At 37.0% G+C, this 21,008-nt stretch overlaps 1 protein-coding gene across 1 annotated transcript; it reads left to right on the forward strand.

Moving 5' to 3' along the window:
• Nucleotides 1-927: 927 nt before the first annotated feature.
• Nucleotides 928-3,828, forward strand: LOC110936860 (transcription factor TCP12). Its single transcript, XM_022179274.2, has 2 exons — nucleotides 928-2,019; nucleotides 2,116-3,828. Exon 1 carries the CDS (start codon nucleotides 1,094-1,096, stop codon nucleotides 2,006-2,008), a length of 915 nt encoding a protein of 304 aa, XP_022034966.1. The 5' UTR covers nucleotides 928-1,093; the 3' UTR covers nucleotides 2,009-2,019; nucleotides 2,116-3,828.
• Nucleotides 3,829-21,008: the final 17,180 nt, after the last annotated feature.

The following is a 21,008-nucleotide window of genomic DNA, read 5'->3' on the forward strand; positions in this document are numbered from 1 at the left end:
TTTTAAAAACTACTTTTCAAAAAGTTATAAGTCAATAAGTCCTTTTAACAAAAAATCATTTTTGAGTTAAATAAGCCAAACATGCCCTAAATTGCCGACTTATTCACACAAAAGAGTTAAATGCCATTTAAATCCCTGTGGTTTGGGCCACTTTGCCAATTTAGTCCAAAGGTTTCATTTTTCACCTGTGGGTTCAAAAAGATTTCACCGTTGCCACTTTAGTCCACTGTGTTAACTTCATCAATTTTTTCTGTTAACGATAAGGGCAATTCGGTCATTTTATATGTAAGTCTGTTAAGTAGAAGTGTAATTCCACCATATAAAATGACCGAATTGCTCTTCTCATTAACAGAAAAAATGGATGAAGTTAACCTAGTGGACTAAAATGGCAACGGTGAAACCTTTTTAAACCCACAAACGAAAAATGAAACACTTGGACTAAACTGACAAAATGACCCAAATTGTAGGGACTAAAATGGCATTTAACTCCACACAAAATAACCAAATTTTCACATTCATTTGGATCCAAGAAGTACCCCTAGGGAATGGTCAACTCCCAATTAAATGGGATGCAATCCATGTGTTGTCTTATACCAACACATTTACTATGTAAAGTACATCATTAAATTCATTCAACTAAAACCCTAAGATATTAATCAAATTGTGGAAACACTTAAGCATAATGAGGTATTATCTTTATCATATCATATATGCAAGAATTTGGAATTGAATCCTATGTTAGTGAATGATTACTAAAGTATAGTTGACATATATTATGAAATACAAGGATCAAAAGTGGGTTTCATTTGTACAGAATTTTACCGTCACACATTTCATCAAAATAAATATGACTTTCATATAAAGGTTCCGTATGTTATTTAACTTTTAAGGAACAAATGCTCTTCATAAATATGATAGTACCCTTTTTCTCAATCTTCCTTCCCTCATTGGTCGAAGTACTTATTTATAGGAAGATGCTCACTCCACCTTCAAAGCAAGTAGCTTCATACAACTGTTTAAGTTTAACTGTTAGCTTTGCTTACCCTAATGCTAAACAATTAATAAATGTCTCTTTCAAATCTTGTTTCTTGAGATGATGTCTTCCTCAAACCCTTTTCCACAGGTTACTTCAAGCAGTCATTATGTCTTCCCTCCTTCCAATCCCTTTCTTGACCATGAAAAAGATGATCTTTACATCAACAACTTCAACCCATTTCTCTCAGGGGACTGTTTTCCAGACAATGAGAATAATACTACAAGAAAACAAGATTTGGTTGAAGAAGTTGGGTTGGAAGAAGAATGTGATGAGAATGATCATCTTTTCTGGTCTGTTGTGAAGAACAACAAAGGTTCAAACAAAGATCATCATAGCAAGATCCACACTGCTCAAGGGCCTAGAGATAGGAGGGTGAGATTGTCCATTGAAGTTGCTAAAAGGTTCTTTTATCTTCAAGATTTGTTAGGGTTTGATAAAGGAAGCAAAACCCTAGATTGGCTCTTTAACAAGTCCAAGAACTCAATTGATGAGTTGATTAAAAGAAAGAAAGAAAGCTCATCTTCAAGTCTTACTGACCAACTTGAAGTTGTGTTCCTGGAAACCGACGAACAAGCGAAAGGGCGAAAAAACAAGTGTGGTGAAGGAAAAAGAAAGAAGATAGCAAGAAAATGCACATCTGGAGTTACTGTGAATCAGTCAAGGGCAGAGGCAAGAGCAAGAGCTAGAGAAAGGACTAAAGAGAAAATGAATGTTAAAAAGCTTGATAAAGAGTCCAAGAGTGCGCCTGTTGACTGCTGTTCTTCAAATTTAACACTCCAGTCTAGCTTTTGGAACTCATTTGAGTCACAAAATGATTATAATGACAAGATTGGGGAGGCACTTTTGGAAGATGATATCTCATTACTGTATAGTTATCAGCACAATCTTGCTGTGTCAAATGATTCAAGTTCTGAGTTCAATTGTATGCCAGATGTTCATGAGCATTGGGGTGGTGACTGTGCAGCCATTTAGATCCATTGGAGGTACAATAAGCATTTTAACACCATTTGATCATACATCACAATGTCACATGTACTTAAGGTTTAATTATAGTTGTTTATGTTTCATTGATGAGGCAGGTCTTGGTCAGCCAACAGGCAGCAACAAAGTTCTAGTGATGGTTTTGTGGAGCTGGATTGATATTGTGAGTGTGTAAGTTCATACTTATTGTTGATAGATTAACCAACCAACATGGTTATGATTATTGGTGGTTTGTTTAGTAATAAGCAATCTATCAATTAAGTTCATATATGCCATCAATTTATATGAATAATAAGTTTATCTTACTTGCACAATCTCTATAAATTTGATTGAAAACCTAAAGTACAACCTGATTTGGGTCAATGTTCTTGAACTAGCTTGTGGGTTCTTTTGTTTGATACCTTAGTTAAGCAGGGAACTTAGGGTTCCACCCTTCTTTAAAGATCAAAACTTTTTGTACATTATTGGGAATACTATGCTTGTAGCAGTTTTACTTTTATCTGAAGTATAAATCACTATACATCTTGGATTAAAGAAGTATTCAAATCTCCTTTATCCCCCCTTGGGTTTGATTTTGTTTATGAATATGTATTACATTAGAACTGACCGATCCCGGGGCTAAAATCGAAATTTAGATTTGGGATTTTTTTTGGCTGGGACTATCCGGACACCGCCTGCGCCTATTTTCACACTTTTTCAAACCTAGACGCCTCGTATAGCTCTATACGAGGCGTACATGCACTGAATTCGATGGCTGGCAATGTTTGAGATTTGTGGTTTACGGAAGGGCAATGTTTTTTATTTTCTTATGCATAATGCGTGACCTAAACCTGAACAGTACATTAAATAATAATTTCTGTTTTGTACATCGGTCCTGCACACTTTAACTACCAAAATATAATCAGAAAGATATGGTATGGGTTAAATATTTTATAATGGATTAACATATATTTTGTTAGAACACATGTCCTTCTCAGTCCTTTGTTCTTCGAAGTGGATGCTTGTAGTTCTTAATTATATAAACATGATCCAAGTAGACATTTGATATTATCTGCTGATACCCAACTCAAAATCTTTTTCTTCTTGTTAAAATGTTCTTCACAAAGGCTTATGCGGTGGACTAAATGAACATCTATCTTCAATATGTTGGCTTTGGTTACTATTGCACAAGTCCATCAACATTGTCTATTGATCATACCTCTTGTTGTTACTTTAGTAGTTCATTGTAGTTCCTGATTACGATGCATGAATGTACTTGGCTGCCAACAACATATTAGAGAGAGAGAGAGAGAGAGAGAGAGAGAGAGAGGGGAGAGCTTGGGGAACACAAAGAAACATGAAGGGAGTTGCAGAATGGGTGTTAAGTGTACTGTGATTATATGTGAGTTGTCATTTCTGTTATATAGTTCTCCGTGCACAAGGATGATTAGTGAGAGTTTCAAGTTTCAATTAACATTTAACAGCTAAGGACACATCTGCGAAGCCATAGCTAGTTAAAATAGCCGTTTATGACTCAAGCCGTAACCTTCAAACGACTGTTTGGTGCAACATCAAGCGACACCCGTTTGAATATGATGTGGGATTAGAGCATCACAATAGAGTTGTTTTTTGGGCGTTTTTGAGGAGAGAGTGAGGTGAATGTGGCACCCCAAAAACACACCCACAAAAAAACTCTATTGTGGGTGGACTTAGATAGTCAATGCCGTGTGTACAACTTCAAACGGCTGTTTAAAAACGGTGTGGAATTAAATTGTCAGTGGCATGTATGTATAGCGGGCCCCTTGCAAAAAGAACCTTATGGCTGTTTCTAATTCCAGTTTAACCCTGAAATGTTACTTAAACAAGGTTCATGAAGAATTAGTTCAACTTAAAGAAAATCAATCTGAAGCTGCATAAAATCATTTGTGATTCATCATGTTTAACCACAACTGTGGGATATTTTTTGAAGGTTTCTACGTACACAGAGTTGTTACTTGTTAGTTTCTCTTGAGATTATGTTTTCTGGTGTGGTTTGCAACAGCAGTTATTTCATATTTTCATTGCTTGAGGTTTATTTTGATGCGAATTTTGTATATAGAATCTTATTAGTTTTGTGTCTAGCTGTTTATCTAGTTACGTTAGTATGTACGAGTTGATCAAAAAAATAAGACTTGTATATGTTGTCTTCATTTAAGTTGACACAGAGAAATGCCTTAACACATGTCGATGGGACACACCATCAACACCACACCAACACCAAACATCAAGACATAGGCTTGTAAACGAACTGAACGTCCAGTGGACCGTTCATCGATCGTTCGATAGGAAGTTTGTTTATGTTTGTTTATTTAATAAATGAACAAAACTTATAGTTTATTTAGTTAAACGAACAAACATAAATACAAGTCTTGTCTTTTATTTAAGTCCGTGAACGTTCGTTTAATTTTGATCATTAATCTTCGTGAACATTCTTTTCTTTATGTTCATCAATTTATGTTGTTTGTTTCGTTTAGTTCATTATATTCTTTTAAGATTGTTAGGCCCATTACAATTTAGTGTAGTTTATGAAATTAAAATCTCATTCATTACAATGTAGTCTAGTTTAATTATTCTTTAGGCCCAAGACATTATCATTCATATTTACTTTTAACTCCTTTATGTCTGTTCATCTATGTTCAGTTACGTTCGCTCATTTGTACTAATAACAAAAAACATAAACGAAACATGTCTTATTCTTAACAAGCGAACGCGAACAAGAAAATGTTGTTCGTTTAACTGTTCTTGTTCCATCGTTTTCGGTAAAAATCAGCCACATTCATATTCTTTTGGTTCATTTACAAGCCTACCAACATCTACAACAATAACAAACAATACATAGGAGTACCATGATCAGAATACCAAAACAACCATCCACAATCATGTATACAACGAGAATGCCAATAGCTTCATCTAACAAATGGTCAACTTTGCATCAAATAATAAACCATTCTTCTAAAACTGTAAATAAACATCCATGACACTTTGTGCAGTGCAACATATATAAACCCGTATTAAAGTCATCTAAATATATAGTTGATCACTTTAGGGCCTAAAAGTAGCGAATAATCAATTATCTTATACTTATTACAGTATTACTAATTGGAAAAACACGACCACGTCACAAGCAGTAAACAACAAGTGTAGAATTAATCTTCGTTTAACCAAAATTTTTCCAACTCAAAATAATCAGTGGGGATGCAAACACATAGGGTATAAAGTAACAATAAAAAGACATAAAACTTTAGCGTAAAAAACCTCTCAAAACGAGAGTAAAAACCACAGGACTATTAGAGAAACTTCAAATCCACTATAGCCAATAATAGAGCAATATAGAGTTTTCTCTCGGTAAACTTGAGATATACAATAACCATCATATATTTTGAACAAAGCTTCAAGTATATGAAATGAAAAACAAACAAAGACGAGTAAGAAATATCACCATATAAAATAACCATTCGATGATCTCCGAAACGTCTCTTGTATGCACAAAACACCCAAAAAAAATGAAGTCTTTATTATTCTTAGGGGGTGTTTGGCTTAGCTTTCTAAAACAACTCATTGATTTATAGACTTTTTAAGCCAATAAGTCAAAGTAATGTTTGTACAAGTGAAAAGAACTTTTTGAAACAACCTTTGTATAAGGTGGAAAAGTCATTTTGAATCGCCATTTGTTGCGTTCTACGGAGAGCAAAACAAAATTGCCCTAATTTTTCTTCCCTTGCGTGTGTATGTTTCGATACCCGAGAAAAAAATAAACCCTTTTATTTAATTTTGTGTGTTAAGAAATAAATCTTAAAAATCAGAATTTAATCCTAATATATGAATTTAAGCATTTGTTTTGATATATAAGTACAAATTTTTCTAATATACAGACTAAATATGCCTAAACTTACATTATCATTGTCAAGTATTTCAACTCCTTCGTAAGCTATCTCCTTCATAAACTTCATCACATAGTAGCCACATTCAGTACCTCCTGGCTGACGTGGACACTACACAATTAAAAATTATCAAGAAATGTGAAACCATTGCGATTTAAGTTTAAATTAAAGGGTTTCAATATTTACAGTATCATTACAACTACAATTTAAATAAGGGATTAAGTGCTTACCCTTGCGTTGATCCAAATGAGTTTAACCCTTATGTTGGCACCACTTCGTGACGCATACACGACCATTGCCCTATAAAAATCAAAATTATATCAAAGTATATTCCAACTCTTTTATAATCCATTATGATAATTTGTATTACTTACGTATCAATAATTTGCTTCAACTACTCATCGACACTTCTAGGCCATAAGGAATCAAGATAATAGCAAGTTCTTGTTTTCAGGTTTAGTACCGCCAACACCCAATGGTTTCTTCAAAATCCAAAATCCAAAATTCAATCAAAATAAATTAAGATAATAGGTCTTTACGAATACTTATTTAAAAGGAAAAATCAAACCCAGGATTATAGGGCAACAGGATGATGTCATTGCCCTTTCTTTTATACAATCAATCTGCAACCACTCTACTTGCATCCTCGATGTGTTTGGGTTTGGGTTTGCTTTGATCAGTCCGCGAAATTGCAGACGGTTTCATAAAACATATTCCACGATCACGTATTTGCTCTTTCTTAATTTGCTCATACAGGAACCTGCAGTTAACATACATAAACCGAATCAATGAAATAAATTTTGTTTTACGAACGGTAATTTATACTAGATATAGGAACTTACATTATATAAGAAGTGATGACAACACCAGTCAGCTCCATGAATGTAAAAATCGCTTCAAAATCATCACAATTTAAGTACATGTAACTATCATGCCCAAATAGATCGTACTCACACTCTAATCTTCTACCCTTTGCATGTAATGCACTATCGACTAAATGTGCACTCATCGTTAAAACTCCACTTCTTTCCATTCTAACCCTTTGATTCCTTTGTGCTCTTGTCATGTTTTTTCCTTCATTCTCTTTAGTTAGTTGCAGAAATACAGCCATTTATACACTCAAATGCAACTTTAATATTTACTTAAATGCAACATTCTTTATACTCAAATGCAACTTTTTAGTGTAGTTGTTTCAAACACTGCAATTGATATTATATGCACTAATATATCCATTACACAAAAACAATAGTAACATAGATATTGAAGATAATCTTATGGTGTACTTTAACATGTCCATCAAAAAGACCAATCTCATCAACAAAAATTTGTCAATTAAATTCATAAAGTGTAACAAAAAAAATAGACTTATTAAAATAACAAATTTTATTACGCGCTTTTCCATGGGACGAAGAAACTAATAAATTATTAAAATTTGCTAATTTGTCTAACTGACCTCATAGTAGTGTTATCAAATAGACAAACCTCTTTAGTTTTCGGTCAGTTCAGCCCGAACCTTACCGAGGTTTCTAGCACTCACATCTACACATACCTAGATTAACGATAAAAAAACAATATTATCTTCGTGCTAACTATAATGTGTTTCAATATAGAATAAGAATGAAAAAAGCAGACCAGTGAAAAGAAATAAGGTGGGTTCCAACCGGCACGTTGTGGCTTTAAGTCGAGTATCAAGGAACTTCAGCAGTGATCAGTAAAAAAATAAACTATCGTTTTTATATGCATGTCTACCCATCTTATGCACATATATTTGCAAATAGTAATTATTTTAATAATGAACTGTAATTGATTTAATACAGTGTTTGTAAACAAAAATCCAAGGAAAGAAATAAACAGTTAAGATAGTAGAATACAATGAGAAGTAACCATCTGACTTTAAAAAGGTAACTTGTTGGCCGTCATTTGATCTGAGTTTGGCATTGTCAGCCTAAGCAAAGCCTGAATACTGAAAAATTAAATTCACCTAAGTTTCATATACATTTTAATGAAATAAAGAGTTGCATAAAACAATTGGTCGAACCAAAGACGAGTCAACTGCATTATCACTTTCTAATAACATTTGAGCAGCTGCGGTCGCTTCATCAAAGTTTGGCAGATTAAAGGAGTTAAATAGTCCATCATAATCGAACATCCAAGGATCACCCGGAGCTCTCACAGAATTAGTATACCTTTGAACCCTTACTTCACCCCATAATTCAATCTTTTTGGTTGTCAAATTCCACACGCGAAAATTTGGAGTAGCATATCCAAGGAAGAATCCCTCGATAGCCTTTGCGCCAAACTTACCATCTGGATCAATCATAGTACATGGGCCTCCAAAAGGTTCTAAGTGAGAAATGTCCAGTTTCCTTTTGTGTAGTAGTTCGAAACATGTTTTGTCATGCCTTTTGACCGTAAGAACTCTGTTTAATGTATAGCATGCAGTAGCCACAGCCTCCCCCCAAAACTGAACGGGAAGCTCCGACTCTACCAACATCGTTCTTGCAGTCTCTATTATCGTCCGATTCTTCCTCTCCACGACACCGTTTTGTTGAGGAGTGTAACGAGAGCTGTATTCATGAAGAATACCCTTTGAAGTACAGAACTCATCCATTATGCGGTTTTTGAACTCGGTGCCATTGTAACTGCGGATCCTCTTCACTTTCAAAGTATACAGATTTTGAAGAAGAGTGAGAAGATTCTTGAGGATTTCAGGAGTTTCGCTCTTGTGTGCCATAAACGATACCCAAGAAAATCTGGAATAGTCATCAGTAACTACCAGACAATAAGCATCTCCAAAGGTCGTCTTGTGTTTCATAGGTCCAAAAAGATCCATATGAAGACGTTCCAAAGGCATGCTGACAGTGTTGACTTTCTTGATGGGGTGGGATTTCTTCGTTTGCTTTCCCTTATGGCACGAAACATAGATATCTTGTAGGTGGAATTTTTTCACAGGCACACCATTCACAAGATTGTTTTTCACTAAGTGGTTCATTTTTCTCAAGTGAACGTGCCCCATTCGTCTATGCCAAGATATTGACTCCTTCTCTGTGGCTTTTGAGACAAAACAAGTGACTTATGCAGAAGTTGTAATCGCCTGGCTCATATCAAGAATATAAAGATCATTAATCCTTGGAGCCTTCAAGAGAATCCATTCTTTTGGAATTTTAAATCCGGGCTTCAGCACATAACAACCGGCATCATCAAAATGCAAGGTGAACTTCTTATCGCAGATTTGCGAAACACTCAGAAGATTGTGATCAATTTGTCGAACATAATTGATCTTATCGAAACTCACAACACCATTGGAGATCATTCCTTCTCCAGTGATGTATCCGCCCTTGTCTCCAGTAAACGCGATATAACCTCCTCTAATGTTTTTCACATCATACAGAAGTCGTAAGTCGCCAGTCATGTGCCTAGATGCTCCACTATCAACAATCCAATGACTATTAATAGTTCCTCCTGGAACACCCTGCACAATGCATTTAGGGATTAGTTGGAGTTGGGGACCCAAGCCTTAGTGGTCTTGGGTCTTCCCTAAGAATCAAGAAATGAAATTTCAATTTGTTGATGGTTCTGAAATTGCAAGCCTCCCTCTGAAACCTCATCTGTCTTAGGTTTCCAAGTTTCCCATTTACCATATTGTGTAATATTAGCAGTTTTTGAAATTTTTGGTTTGATTGGTTGAGATGAACTTGGTTCCCGTTTAACAGATTTTACATCTGGTTTCAAAACCCTTTTGATCACCTTTATATTTTTGCGTCGTTATTTTGTTTCATGTTCTTTAATAGTTCGTTTATCTTGTTTTGGTGAAACTGAACAATGTTGAGGGTGATCATTTTCAGGAGGGGCTCTCTCAACAAATTTTGCTTTGGGTGAGTTTGTACAATTTTTTGATGATATGTCCAAACTCCCCACATTTGAAACAGGATCTCCTTTCAACAAACTTAGGAGATCCATCTTAACGACTCGATGTCGAACTTGTAGAATCAGAGGTACTTGTGCCTTCATCACACCCGTTTGTGTGTTGGGTGTAATTATTTTGATTATTACGTTTCAAAATTCTAACCTTTTGATTAAAATCGGTGTTTGTTTTATTTTCAAAAGTTTCCACCTTGTCAGTACCCTTCGATGCTACAAATTTGACATTAATGTCCTTCTTTTTGAAACGAGCTCCTTTTGATTCTACCTTTGGTTGTGATACCTTAGGTTTTGAAGCTCGTTGTTCCTTTTGTTTGCCTTTAAAAGGGATAGGTTGTTGCTTTGTCGGGAATCGTTGGTTTCCAAATTGTTTCCTAATTTCAGCTTTTGGAATAGGATCGCACTGAGTTACAGAAACTTTTGTGATCGCTTTTCCCAAAAACTTACAGGTAGTATCTTTAAACACTTTATCAATCAGAGATTTATTGACGTTTTTAATTGGAAAATCTTTGTTTGAATATATTTTACTATCTCCGACCAAAGTATACAACATGTTATCACTCTTAACAGCAGACACTGTCTCAGTGATAGGATCCATCTCTTGATGTACAGTAGAGTGCACAGCAGGAGTAGTAGGATCACATAGAATGTGATTTTCAATAGGAACGTCTACTCATTTCTTATCATCAACAGATGTATCCTGATCACTCACATCCGATTCATCATCCGACGATTTATAGTCCTCAACAGTTGGAGCACTTTGTTCTGTGGATGTTGAATTTTCCTTTGTTTCAGATGAGCCCTCTGAGGAACTGTCCGATTAATTTGAACCCTAATCCAGTTGTAAACTCCTCATAATAAAGAGGTACAGTTGGTTCAAACCAAGGCATTTCCTCCTCATCGGGCATCTTGGTATAGTTGTGTCTCAAAGGAGGTGGACACGACTTATACCCAATGCCTTTCACGTTTCCTTTTAGTTGTTGAACTTCAATTATGTGATCAAGCACATATCGGGAGTTAGAATAACTATCCAACTTGAGCTTGATCGCTTCATACTCACATTTAGCCATTGCTAGCTCCTTCTTTGTTTCCTTAATAATATTAATGTAGTTATTAATACCAATTTGTTTGCCAAGAACAGTTTTAGACATTTCGGAAACACTTTTCTTAAAAGTTTCAATGACTGATTTGAAATCTTTTTCATTGCGAGCCAAGGCCATGTTTGCCTCTTTACATTTTGACAGTTCAATAACCAAACTCTGGTTGTGACCATGAACCGTTTCAAATTCAAGTTTCAATTTAGAGCATTCATTTTTAAGACCTGCACAATCACTACATATGCTAGGAGTAGGAGTATCAGAATTTACCTTACTCAAATAGGCTGCGATATTAACCATAAAGGCAGTCTGATAAAAGAAAGATCCGTCTTCAGAAAAGAACTTTTCCATCTCCTTTGATGAAACATCAACCTTCTTGATCAGAACAGATTTCTGACACTTTAACTCCTCAGCTTTCATCAACAAACTATCAATATCAGAATCACTTCCCTCCTTTATATCCGATTCTGAACAATAATCTATAATGTTCGAGCTTTCCTCATCTGAACTGCTAGTATAACCCGAGCTATCATCGCTTTCTGAGAATTCTTCCTAATGCACATGCTTGATATGATTGATGATCTTAGCATAGCATGCGGTTCCTCCTTCATCGCCACTTCCAAACTGTACGGACCAATTACAATTTTCATCAGCTTGAACAACTAATGCACGGTTGGTGTGAGAAGGACCCGATTGGTTTGCGTTGGTGGTGTTAGTCTGGTTGTTGACAGCTACTATCCTTCTTTCCAGGTTAGGTTGATTCTGATTGGAAGTACTTGTTTGATTCCTGAAGGGATTTTGACTTGTTTGTCTGCTCGGACGAGTGCACTCACATTTGAAGTGACCCTTTTCTCTGCAGTTAAAACAGGTGACAGCATCTTTGTCGAAACCGTACTTTGTATCCCTTTTGTTTTCTAAATTAGTCTTCCCAGTTCTGCTCATGAAGTCTTTAGCTCGTCTAACCGCGCTTGTAAAAGCCCACTTGATATCCATTAACTCCATTTCATACCTATCAATCTGTTGATAATCTTCATTGGTCAGATTTATGTTTCCAATCTAACCTGCAACCAACCCACAATAAGCATTGACCATTGTGCTAAGAAGTTCCATGTGTTCCTTGGCAACTTCTACATTGACTTTGGGAAGGTTTGAAGTATCAAGTCTGGTTGTATTGGAATTTTGCGGTTGAGTGAAATTGTTACCATAGGATGCTTGTTGAGGTTGAGGTGAAGGGGTAACAACTTGTGGTTTCGGGAACTAAGCGCTAGAGTCAAATGGAGGTTGAGTAACTTGAGGTTGAGGTGGAGGGAACCAAGCACTAGTATCGAAATGAGGTTTAAGTTGAGGTGGCTTTGGTACAAATCCAAAAGGATTTACATTAGTCATTTGAGAATTTGACATGAACGCCGTTTGAAGTTTTGGTTGCTGACTTGAGCTTGCAGCAGGGTTAATCCCTCCAAAGTACATTTTTGGATTCTGAGGGATTGAGATTCGTTTCGCCTTCCGGATTTCTTCTTCATTTTTATTTTCCAGCTTTTGAACGAAATCATAGATACTGAGAGTATCTAATGCACCTGTATGCTTTAATAGCTCAATAAAGGGGCTCCACTTCGGTGGTAGAGCGTCAACAAACTTTGACACCATTTCCTGTGCAGTTGCAGTAACCCCGTAAGCAAACAGTTCACTTATCAAATGATAATAACGAGTTGCCATTTCAGTTAAAGTTTCATTTTCTATAAACAAAAATGCTTCAAACTCCTTTTTCAACAAGTCGTGGCGAGTCTTCCTTGTCGCCGCATTCCTTTCTCCTCTCGTAACTAGGATGTCCCACAATGCTTTTGTTGTCTTACAATAAGAGAATTGATGATATAATTCTTTGTGGAGAGCTTGTGTTAAGATAGCAAACACCTTCTTTTCAAGATCGTACGCTTTCTTATCTGTTTCAGACATAGTTGCCAATGTGGCTGCATTTGAACCTGCTTCTTCAAAAGCTGTGTTGTATGGTGTAGTGAAACATAACCATAGCTCGGTATTTTTCCCTAGAACGTAAGTATGAAAACGGCCTCTCCAAGATGGATATTCATTCATATGATTCAGCTTTGGCGGTCGATTGTTGCTACCCGTTTCACTTTCGCTCTGTAGCAAATTTTGAATACTTTGATTTTGATTTGCTACGCATGCCCAGTGACTTGCAGAAATTGCTTGTGGTTGTGGCATCATATTCTTGACCCATGCCTCTGCGGAGGTCGGATCTAGAGTAGTACTTGAGCTACTACTCCAATCCCAAGGATTATTACTCATGATTGATGTATGTATGAGTGTACCTGATCAAACACTTGAAAAGAAACGGTTAAGACAGTTTTGCAAAGCCTCTGTTCACAAATGACAGCTAAAATGGCGAAGTATAAAATGACGAAGGGTATGTTTGGCAAAAGTAGCTGGTGGCTGGTAGTTGGATGCTGTAAGCTGGTAGCTGGTGGCTGGAAGCTGGTAGCTAGTAGTTGTAGCTTTTTAGATATATTTGGTGTTTGGTAGAGTAGCTGTAGCTTTTAATAAAATGTATAAAATGACCAAAATGAACATAACTAAAAATTTAGAAAGTTGGTGCATTAAAAAGTTCCTTGTTTTTAGAGGTTAAAATAGTCATTTTTCCCTAAAAGCTTGTAGCTCATTCTAAACGCTACTAGTAGTAGCGTTCAACCAAAAGCTTCAAGCTTCTAACCTAAAAGCTTAAAGCTCCTTCAACCAAACAAGACTTTTTATTGAGTAGGAGCCTTTTCTTAAAAGCTTAAAGCTAGAAGCTCCTAAAAGCTCCATGCCAAACATACCCGAAGTATGATTCACAGTTGAACGACGAAGTCTTGTAACGACGAAGTTTTGAATCTTCGTCTAACACACTCTTTTGACGAAGGATGGAGAGTGTTTCAATCTTCGTCTGAAACAATTTTGACGAAACTTTGATGGTTCGTCCAACACAATCTTCGCTGACACATGATAAGATACTTTTGCAAAAGCAATTAATTCTTGCAGACAAGTAGGTGGTGTGACGAATTTTCAAAGCTAACAAGTTGCTTTGACAGAATTTAATTTGATTCACCTAACCATCATTTCATGTACACAATTGTCAAACAATAATATTATAAGCGACAAACACTTCAATTAGAATTCAAATCAGATCAAACTCAGAAATTATTTTAAGAATAGTTTGAAGATAGTCAAGAACACTTTGAAGATCACTTTGAATATCAAGAAAAACTTGAGTATTCTGAAACACAAACTTTGCTTAAGCTTTCAAGAAAAACCCATTTTTATCATGTAGACATGCAATGTAGTAAGGTTTTTTATAAAACTTATAGCAAATAACAAGATTTGAACACTTTTTCAGGAAATATGAATATCAAATAAGAACAGTTTCTGAAAAGTACACAAACAACTTGATAAAACATAACAATGTTTGGTTTTAAACAAGGATAAGAGCCATAGCTCTGATACCACTTGTAGGTCCGTTTTTCTCAGAGGATCTATTACGAGACCTAATCCTTGTTTATCACGAACACGGTCACGAGTGCGGAATCCACTTGACGGTGCAAACCAAACAAGCAATGCACGCAACACAACAGATAACCAAAGATTCACTTTAGATTAAAAGGACGAGAACAACATCAAACATATACACACAATGCTTGAAGGATAAACTCTCAGTAGTTGTCTCTCTATGCTCTCATGCCTTAATTGTTAAACACACTAAGCTATATATACTGTCCAGGGACGAACCTTGATAGACGAAGGTTAATGTGTGACGAAGAAAGAACCTTCGCCACACACAAACTTAGACGAAGATAGAAGGTTCGCCAAGCAGTGGTTTGACGAAGATAGAGCCTTCGTCAAACACTAAACAAGGACAGTAGATAACTAAGTTAACAGAAGATATAAGAAACCACTAACTATAGTTAAACACTATGCACACAAGCATGTGTTTAATAAACCTTACAAATACAGAGACAAAATGTCATACCAAGTAGTATAGGAGGATATCCGACTGGGTAGACTTGACAGAACTTACAGACTCGATAACAAAAGACTAAATAACATACAACGTAAACAAGACAAAGTTACAGACACATAAATGCACCAACGGGATCATTGCCGGCGAACAGGCAATAGGGTTGTAAACGAGCCGAGTCGAGCCGAGCTAGACCCCACTCGAGCTCGGCTCAAACTCGATTCGAGCAGGCTCGGCTCGAGCTCGACTCGATTAGAATTCAAGCTAGCTCGGCTTGGCTCGATCTAGCTCGAATTAACAAAGAACCGCAAAATTTACTACTTAAAAAGCCCTTTAAAATTAATTTCCTCATAGACTAAGGATCATAATTGCCATTTACTTTAACCATATGGCTAAATATGCAAGTATAAATAGTTAATTCAGTTAGTACATTGTCTTTACCTTCCTGTATAGAGGAGATACTCCGTTAGTTTTTGTTTTCTAAGCGATGTGGGACAAAAAAAATGAAGGATATAAACCTTATCGAGCCAGCTCACGAGCTCACGAGCCGAGCCAGGCCAAGCCCGAGCTGGACTCGTTTTGTTGGTGCATTATTTTGTGTCTGTCACTTGTCTTAATTAGCGATGTATTTTGTACGGTCTTTTATTATTATCGAGTCTGTATTCACCGTCGACCAAGTCGGATATCCTCCTATCCTACTTGTGTCCGACAAGTTTGTCTCATTGATATGTAACGTTTAATGACTATGCATGTTGCATATTTGGGTTAATATGTTGTTTGTGTGTTTATAGTTATCTGCTGCAAACTGTTAACAGTTTGCGACACATCAACATTTGCAGCCTTCGACGAAACTCCCAGGTTTCGTCGAGTACTACATGACGAAACTCCTTATTGGTCACAACTTCATGTTTCGTCGAGATGGGTGACGAAACTCCTTGAGTTTCGTCGTCTGTAAAGTTTCGTTGGCCCCAAGTGATGTTTCGTCGGGCCCAATTCTAGTTTCGTCACTGTTGGGCCTAGGCTGCTATATAAACACAACATTGTAATACCTCGTAAATTCATGTCCAATATAATATCGACACGTGTCATGGACTTTAAACGTGAAAAGAATTAATTTAGAGTGACTAAAGTTGACAAACGAAGAAAGTATGTGAGTAAAAGGATTCAAAGTGTAAACATTGGATAAATATGCCTTTGAACGACCCTATACGATGTTTATACTCTTAAACGAATGAATTATGAATCATATGAAGCCGTTTGTGGAAGAAAGTGAAAGTATACAAACCGCAAGGGTTAAAAGTGTCAACATGTTTAATTTATACCTCTGAGTGACCTTTTAGCGAACCCGAAGCTTTGTAACGATTAATTATGCTCACTAGAATAAGTGATAAAAATTTCACAAGGTTTCGATATCGTATAAGAAAGTTATGCTAACATTCGTAAGTGAGGGGTTAAAAGCGTCAACATTGAAATTTAGGGCTTTTCGGGTGATCGTATAGCTAACCGAGGACTTAACAAAGTTTGTTTATAACTTAGGGTCCTTAAAAGTTAAGTTGGAGGGTTAAAAAGTGCAAAATAATGAGTTAAAACCACTTTTGGAAGGACCAGGGACCTAAACTGCAAATACTTAAACTTTGTAACCGGAACCAGCACCCATACCGGCCGGGTAAGACCCTTAAAGATTCTTACGCGGGCCGCGTACTAACCTGCAGCGACTAAAAACATGGAAGATGCTTGTTTCAGCCTGTTGCACCGCCTTTAAGGCCTTGTTTTACATACAAGGGGCTGTGCAAATGGGATTTCATGCAATAGGGACACCTGTGATGATCAGGAATCATCCCATAGACTTGTTTGGCATGATCTTGTTCAATCAAAGTCCATATATATAGAGAACTTGTTGAAACATTTTGGGCATTCACTTGAAATCTTTCAAACACATTTTCTGGAGCTATCTGGACCTCAAACAAGATTCTGTTACCTTCACTTTCGTACTAAGGACTTCAATAAGCTTCCTTAACCTCTCTTAATTCAGTTTTATTAGTTTAATGGCCTAAAGTCAAACCCGTCGTAATTAAGGTTTGACTTAGTGATTAATCACTAATGGTCCAATCAATTCTCGAATTCTCGGAACCGAAAGTCGCAAAAGTAGACTTTGCTTTGACTTTCAGTTCTAACCCAATATAGCATATTTTAGAAATGCCTTAGAGCTCTATTAGGACCAGGTTATAGGTTAGTGTAACCCTCTGAGGTTATACAACTTGGTTCCATAGTTATCCGATTCATTTGCATGTTTCCGTTATATGCCTAAATGTTGACCATTATGCCCTTTTGACCTTAAAACGGGAATTTTGAAAATGTGAGAGGACAATAACCTTTATTACTGATTTATAAACTTGTCCTCAAAATTTGACATCAGTTTGAGGTCTAGATTAGGAGTTATGCTCAATATCGTAACTAAGAAGCTTTTTATTAATTAAACGGCATAATTAGCATGTAGCCTATTTAAACCCAAATTTTGATACCAAACTTTTTACCCACTGATGTAAAATAATATTTTGGGTTTTTAAAGATTTTTATTTATTTTTAGGCTGAGCATAACATAGGGTTATAGCCTTGATTCGGTAATTGACGGTTATACCCTTTTCTTGAATAAAATGAGTTTTACATAATATTTTGATACCAAACTTTTTGCTACTGATTTTATATGATAAGTAAAATATTTTGAACTTTATAAACTGACCAAAAACTTAGATTTCCTGTTTTAACCCGAAAATCGCATAAAACCAACTTTTACGCGTTTTAAGCGCATAATATGAGTTAAAACCATTTTTAACATATAAGACTTAATACCTACTGATGTTTTAAGCGCATAATGGAAGATATCCTACTGATATCACAACATATGTAAGGCATATTAACTTAGGAAACCTGTTCATGACTCTTTTGGTTACCCGTTACGCATTTTTCGCGTTTGGCGCGGTTTATGTAACTACTTTGCATAAATTAGCCGAAGCAAGTCAAACCTTATCATTTTTATCTCAAAATCGAGAATGTGTTTAGTTTACCCATATTATACAAGTATACAAACTTGTCAGGTCTAAACCACATTCTAATCCGGTCTTTGCTTAATCGTGCGTTTTGAACCATATATCTTCCTTTAAAACTAACTGGTCTAAGTTTAGGCTTAATTAAGACCCGTTAGGAATCTAATAGGTTATTAAAACCTTCATTCCAGATTAGGAGCCCAGTAAAAGCTACTTGCACTCGCTGATTGTGATATATACTTGCTCAAATAAATACTTTTAACTTATTTTCCTATACGGGCTTGGGATACGGTATTATAATACCGCTTGGTCGGGTATGTAGTTATTTAAATCGGATTGTGATTAATATATTTACATAACCCATTTTAATCTATTTTATTTGGTGTACGGCCTTTGGGGGGTTAATGACCATGTCCCGGATATACTTGGCATCATTCATAGAAATGGCCATGACTTAAGCACGGGGTGTAGGGATACGCCTGACAGTTGCATATGTAAGAATTGGTAACCCACAATAAGGATTTTTCCTTGTGGGCATTATACCTGTGGTGTGTCAATTAATCTTGCCCTGACGTACGACAAATAAGTAAAACTGTATACAAGATTATTTTTAAATAATTGTCTCAAGTTATAAAAGATATTTTGTGCCTTGTGCATTCAAATCAATTTTCTTAAACATTTTCAAAATGAGTCAGTTAGTTGTATAGTGTAAACTGACGTATTTTCCAAAAAGGCTAAGTGCAGGTACTAAACGGACTAGGCTGGCTACTCCTGGCATCAATAAAAGAGTCTTGCAAGCTTAGATGCCTTTAAATCTGTTGAACAATATTTCTTTTATTTTCGATCCGCCTGTGGATCTTTTACAACCGTTTTTGTAATACTTGATATTACTCGTTATCGGTTTGTGATGTATTTATCTTTTGCTTCCGCTGTGCATTAAATTGTGTTATTTGACTATGACTATATCAACTACGTCACGATACTCCCCACCGGGCCCACCGGTAATACATGGAAATATCGGGGTGTGACAGGTTGGTATCAGAGCCAACATTGAGTGAATTAAACACTAGCCTTTTGTGTTTAATCTCAATGACACAGTTTGCACATTCCTCGATTTTCGATTCTTGACAAAGAACATAGGACTAATCCTAATTCGTTTTATTTTATCCTTTATTTTTTTCCTTGTGTTTATTTTGTTTGTTTGACAGGTTCAAATATGCCACCAAGATTCAGGAGAGGAAGAGGAAAGGCGCCGATTACTGGCCACGACCATGAAGCCGGACCTTCTCACCGGCGAACCCCATCCGTTAACATGAGCACCAGTCCTCAAGAGGATTGGAGGACCTATCTGGAGCCAGCGAGGCGATCTGTCTCCCTAAGTTCATCATCTTCGTATCAACACTCGTTTGGACCTCAATCGGAGAACGAGCCCCACAACTGACATCCTTCCTTCATCCCTCTCCAACGCTCAAACTCACACCACTCCTTCAATGACCCAACACCCTTTTTCCAGAGCCGGTTCAACCCGGCAAACCTAATTGAAGAACCAGTGGGTTGTAACCCATTGGGACCAGAAGACACCGATCCCGCTGAACCTCCGTCCGGAACACCTACTCACCCCATTGAGATCTCCGATGGGTCATCGTTTCATGGATCACCTTATCGTGGTCCAGACAGCTACGAGGCTATATTTGCCCAATATGATTGGGTGTTTATTCCCTCCTACCGCTCAGAGCCTCAGCAGCAGCAGCAGCAGGATCCCTCCGAGAATTCGCGTTTTGTAGCGGTCACTCCACCGCCACCACCATCAGTTCAGCAGCCGCCTCCGGAGCCACCGAGGCGGAGAAGATCAAACGCACGGATGTCCATGCGAGGGGGAGTCTATATCAGCACCCCCAACCTTCGAGTGGCAGTCACTACCCGCCACTATATGAAGACCCGTAGATGGGTGGGCCTTCAAACCCCATCTCTGAGGTGGACTCTGCGCCTATCGCGCCGCCACCAATGGGTTATGATAACCCAATTCCTGCATACGTCGGTTCAGCGGCGTACAACCCATTTGAGCAGCCGGCCCATACTCACTACAACTACGCCGAAGTTGACCCTTATCTTGTGGCGTCAAACTACAATGCTCTTCATCCCGAGGGGCCCCTATGGAGCTCCCTGGGGAGTTGGATACCCAGCTTATGGATACCAACACCCGCCACCTCCTCAACCTCCACATCAGCAGCCGCCATTGATACCACCAGAGCAACAACAGGAGATTCTCCAAAGGTTGAGCCAGGTGGAACGGGAGGTTCAAGAAGAGCGTAAGACAAACCGAGGTTTTCTCAAGGGTTTAGCAAGTTTAATCAAGGGGAAGAGCAAGAAAAGGGATTTTTGAAGATTCCTTATTTATTTATTTGTATTGTAATTTCCTTGTTTTAAATCAAGTCCCTGCGTGGACATCTATTTCTGTATTTAGTCCCTGCGAGGACTTGTTTTTCCAGTTTAGCCCCTGCTGGGCATGTCATTTCTGTTAGCCCCTGCGTGGGCAAGTTATTCTGTTAAAAAGTCCCGTTTAGGGCAATCATGTACTCTTTTAATTTTAGTGTAATGTTGAATTTAAAATTTCATTTTGTCAATTATATGCATAAACATAAAATATGAAATGAAAAAAATATCATTTCCTTTTTATAAGATCTGCCATTATTAAATAAAAATCTAAAAAGGGCAAAAACCTAGCCCATGTGTCATTTTAAGACAGGGCCATGATGGTAGTTCCTTAATTAGATTCAGATCCTTGTTAACATCTGAAAACATGTTAACACTCTTGGCAAAAAGTGATTCGATAAAATCGCATAAGTCACCCTTAAATTGGATTCTTCCAATTCCTTTCTTATTTATTTAATCATCCATTAGTGATGAAGTGCCTACGGGCCATAATTAATGTCATCTAAGACTAAAGACAGTTGTAGTCTATGACTCCCTGTCAAGAAGAGGTAATGAACTTTGATTCAAGCCTTAATGCCCCGATTCTATAAAATC

Source organism: Helianthus annuus, chromosome 9 (assembly GCF_002127325.2).
Source record: "Helianthus annuus cultivar XRQ/B chromosome 9, HanXRQr2.0-SUNRISE, whole genome shotgun sequence".
Taxonomy (NCBI): domain Eukaryota; kingdom Viridiplantae; phylum Streptophyta; class Magnoliopsida; order Asterales; family Asteraceae; genus Helianthus; species Helianthus annuus.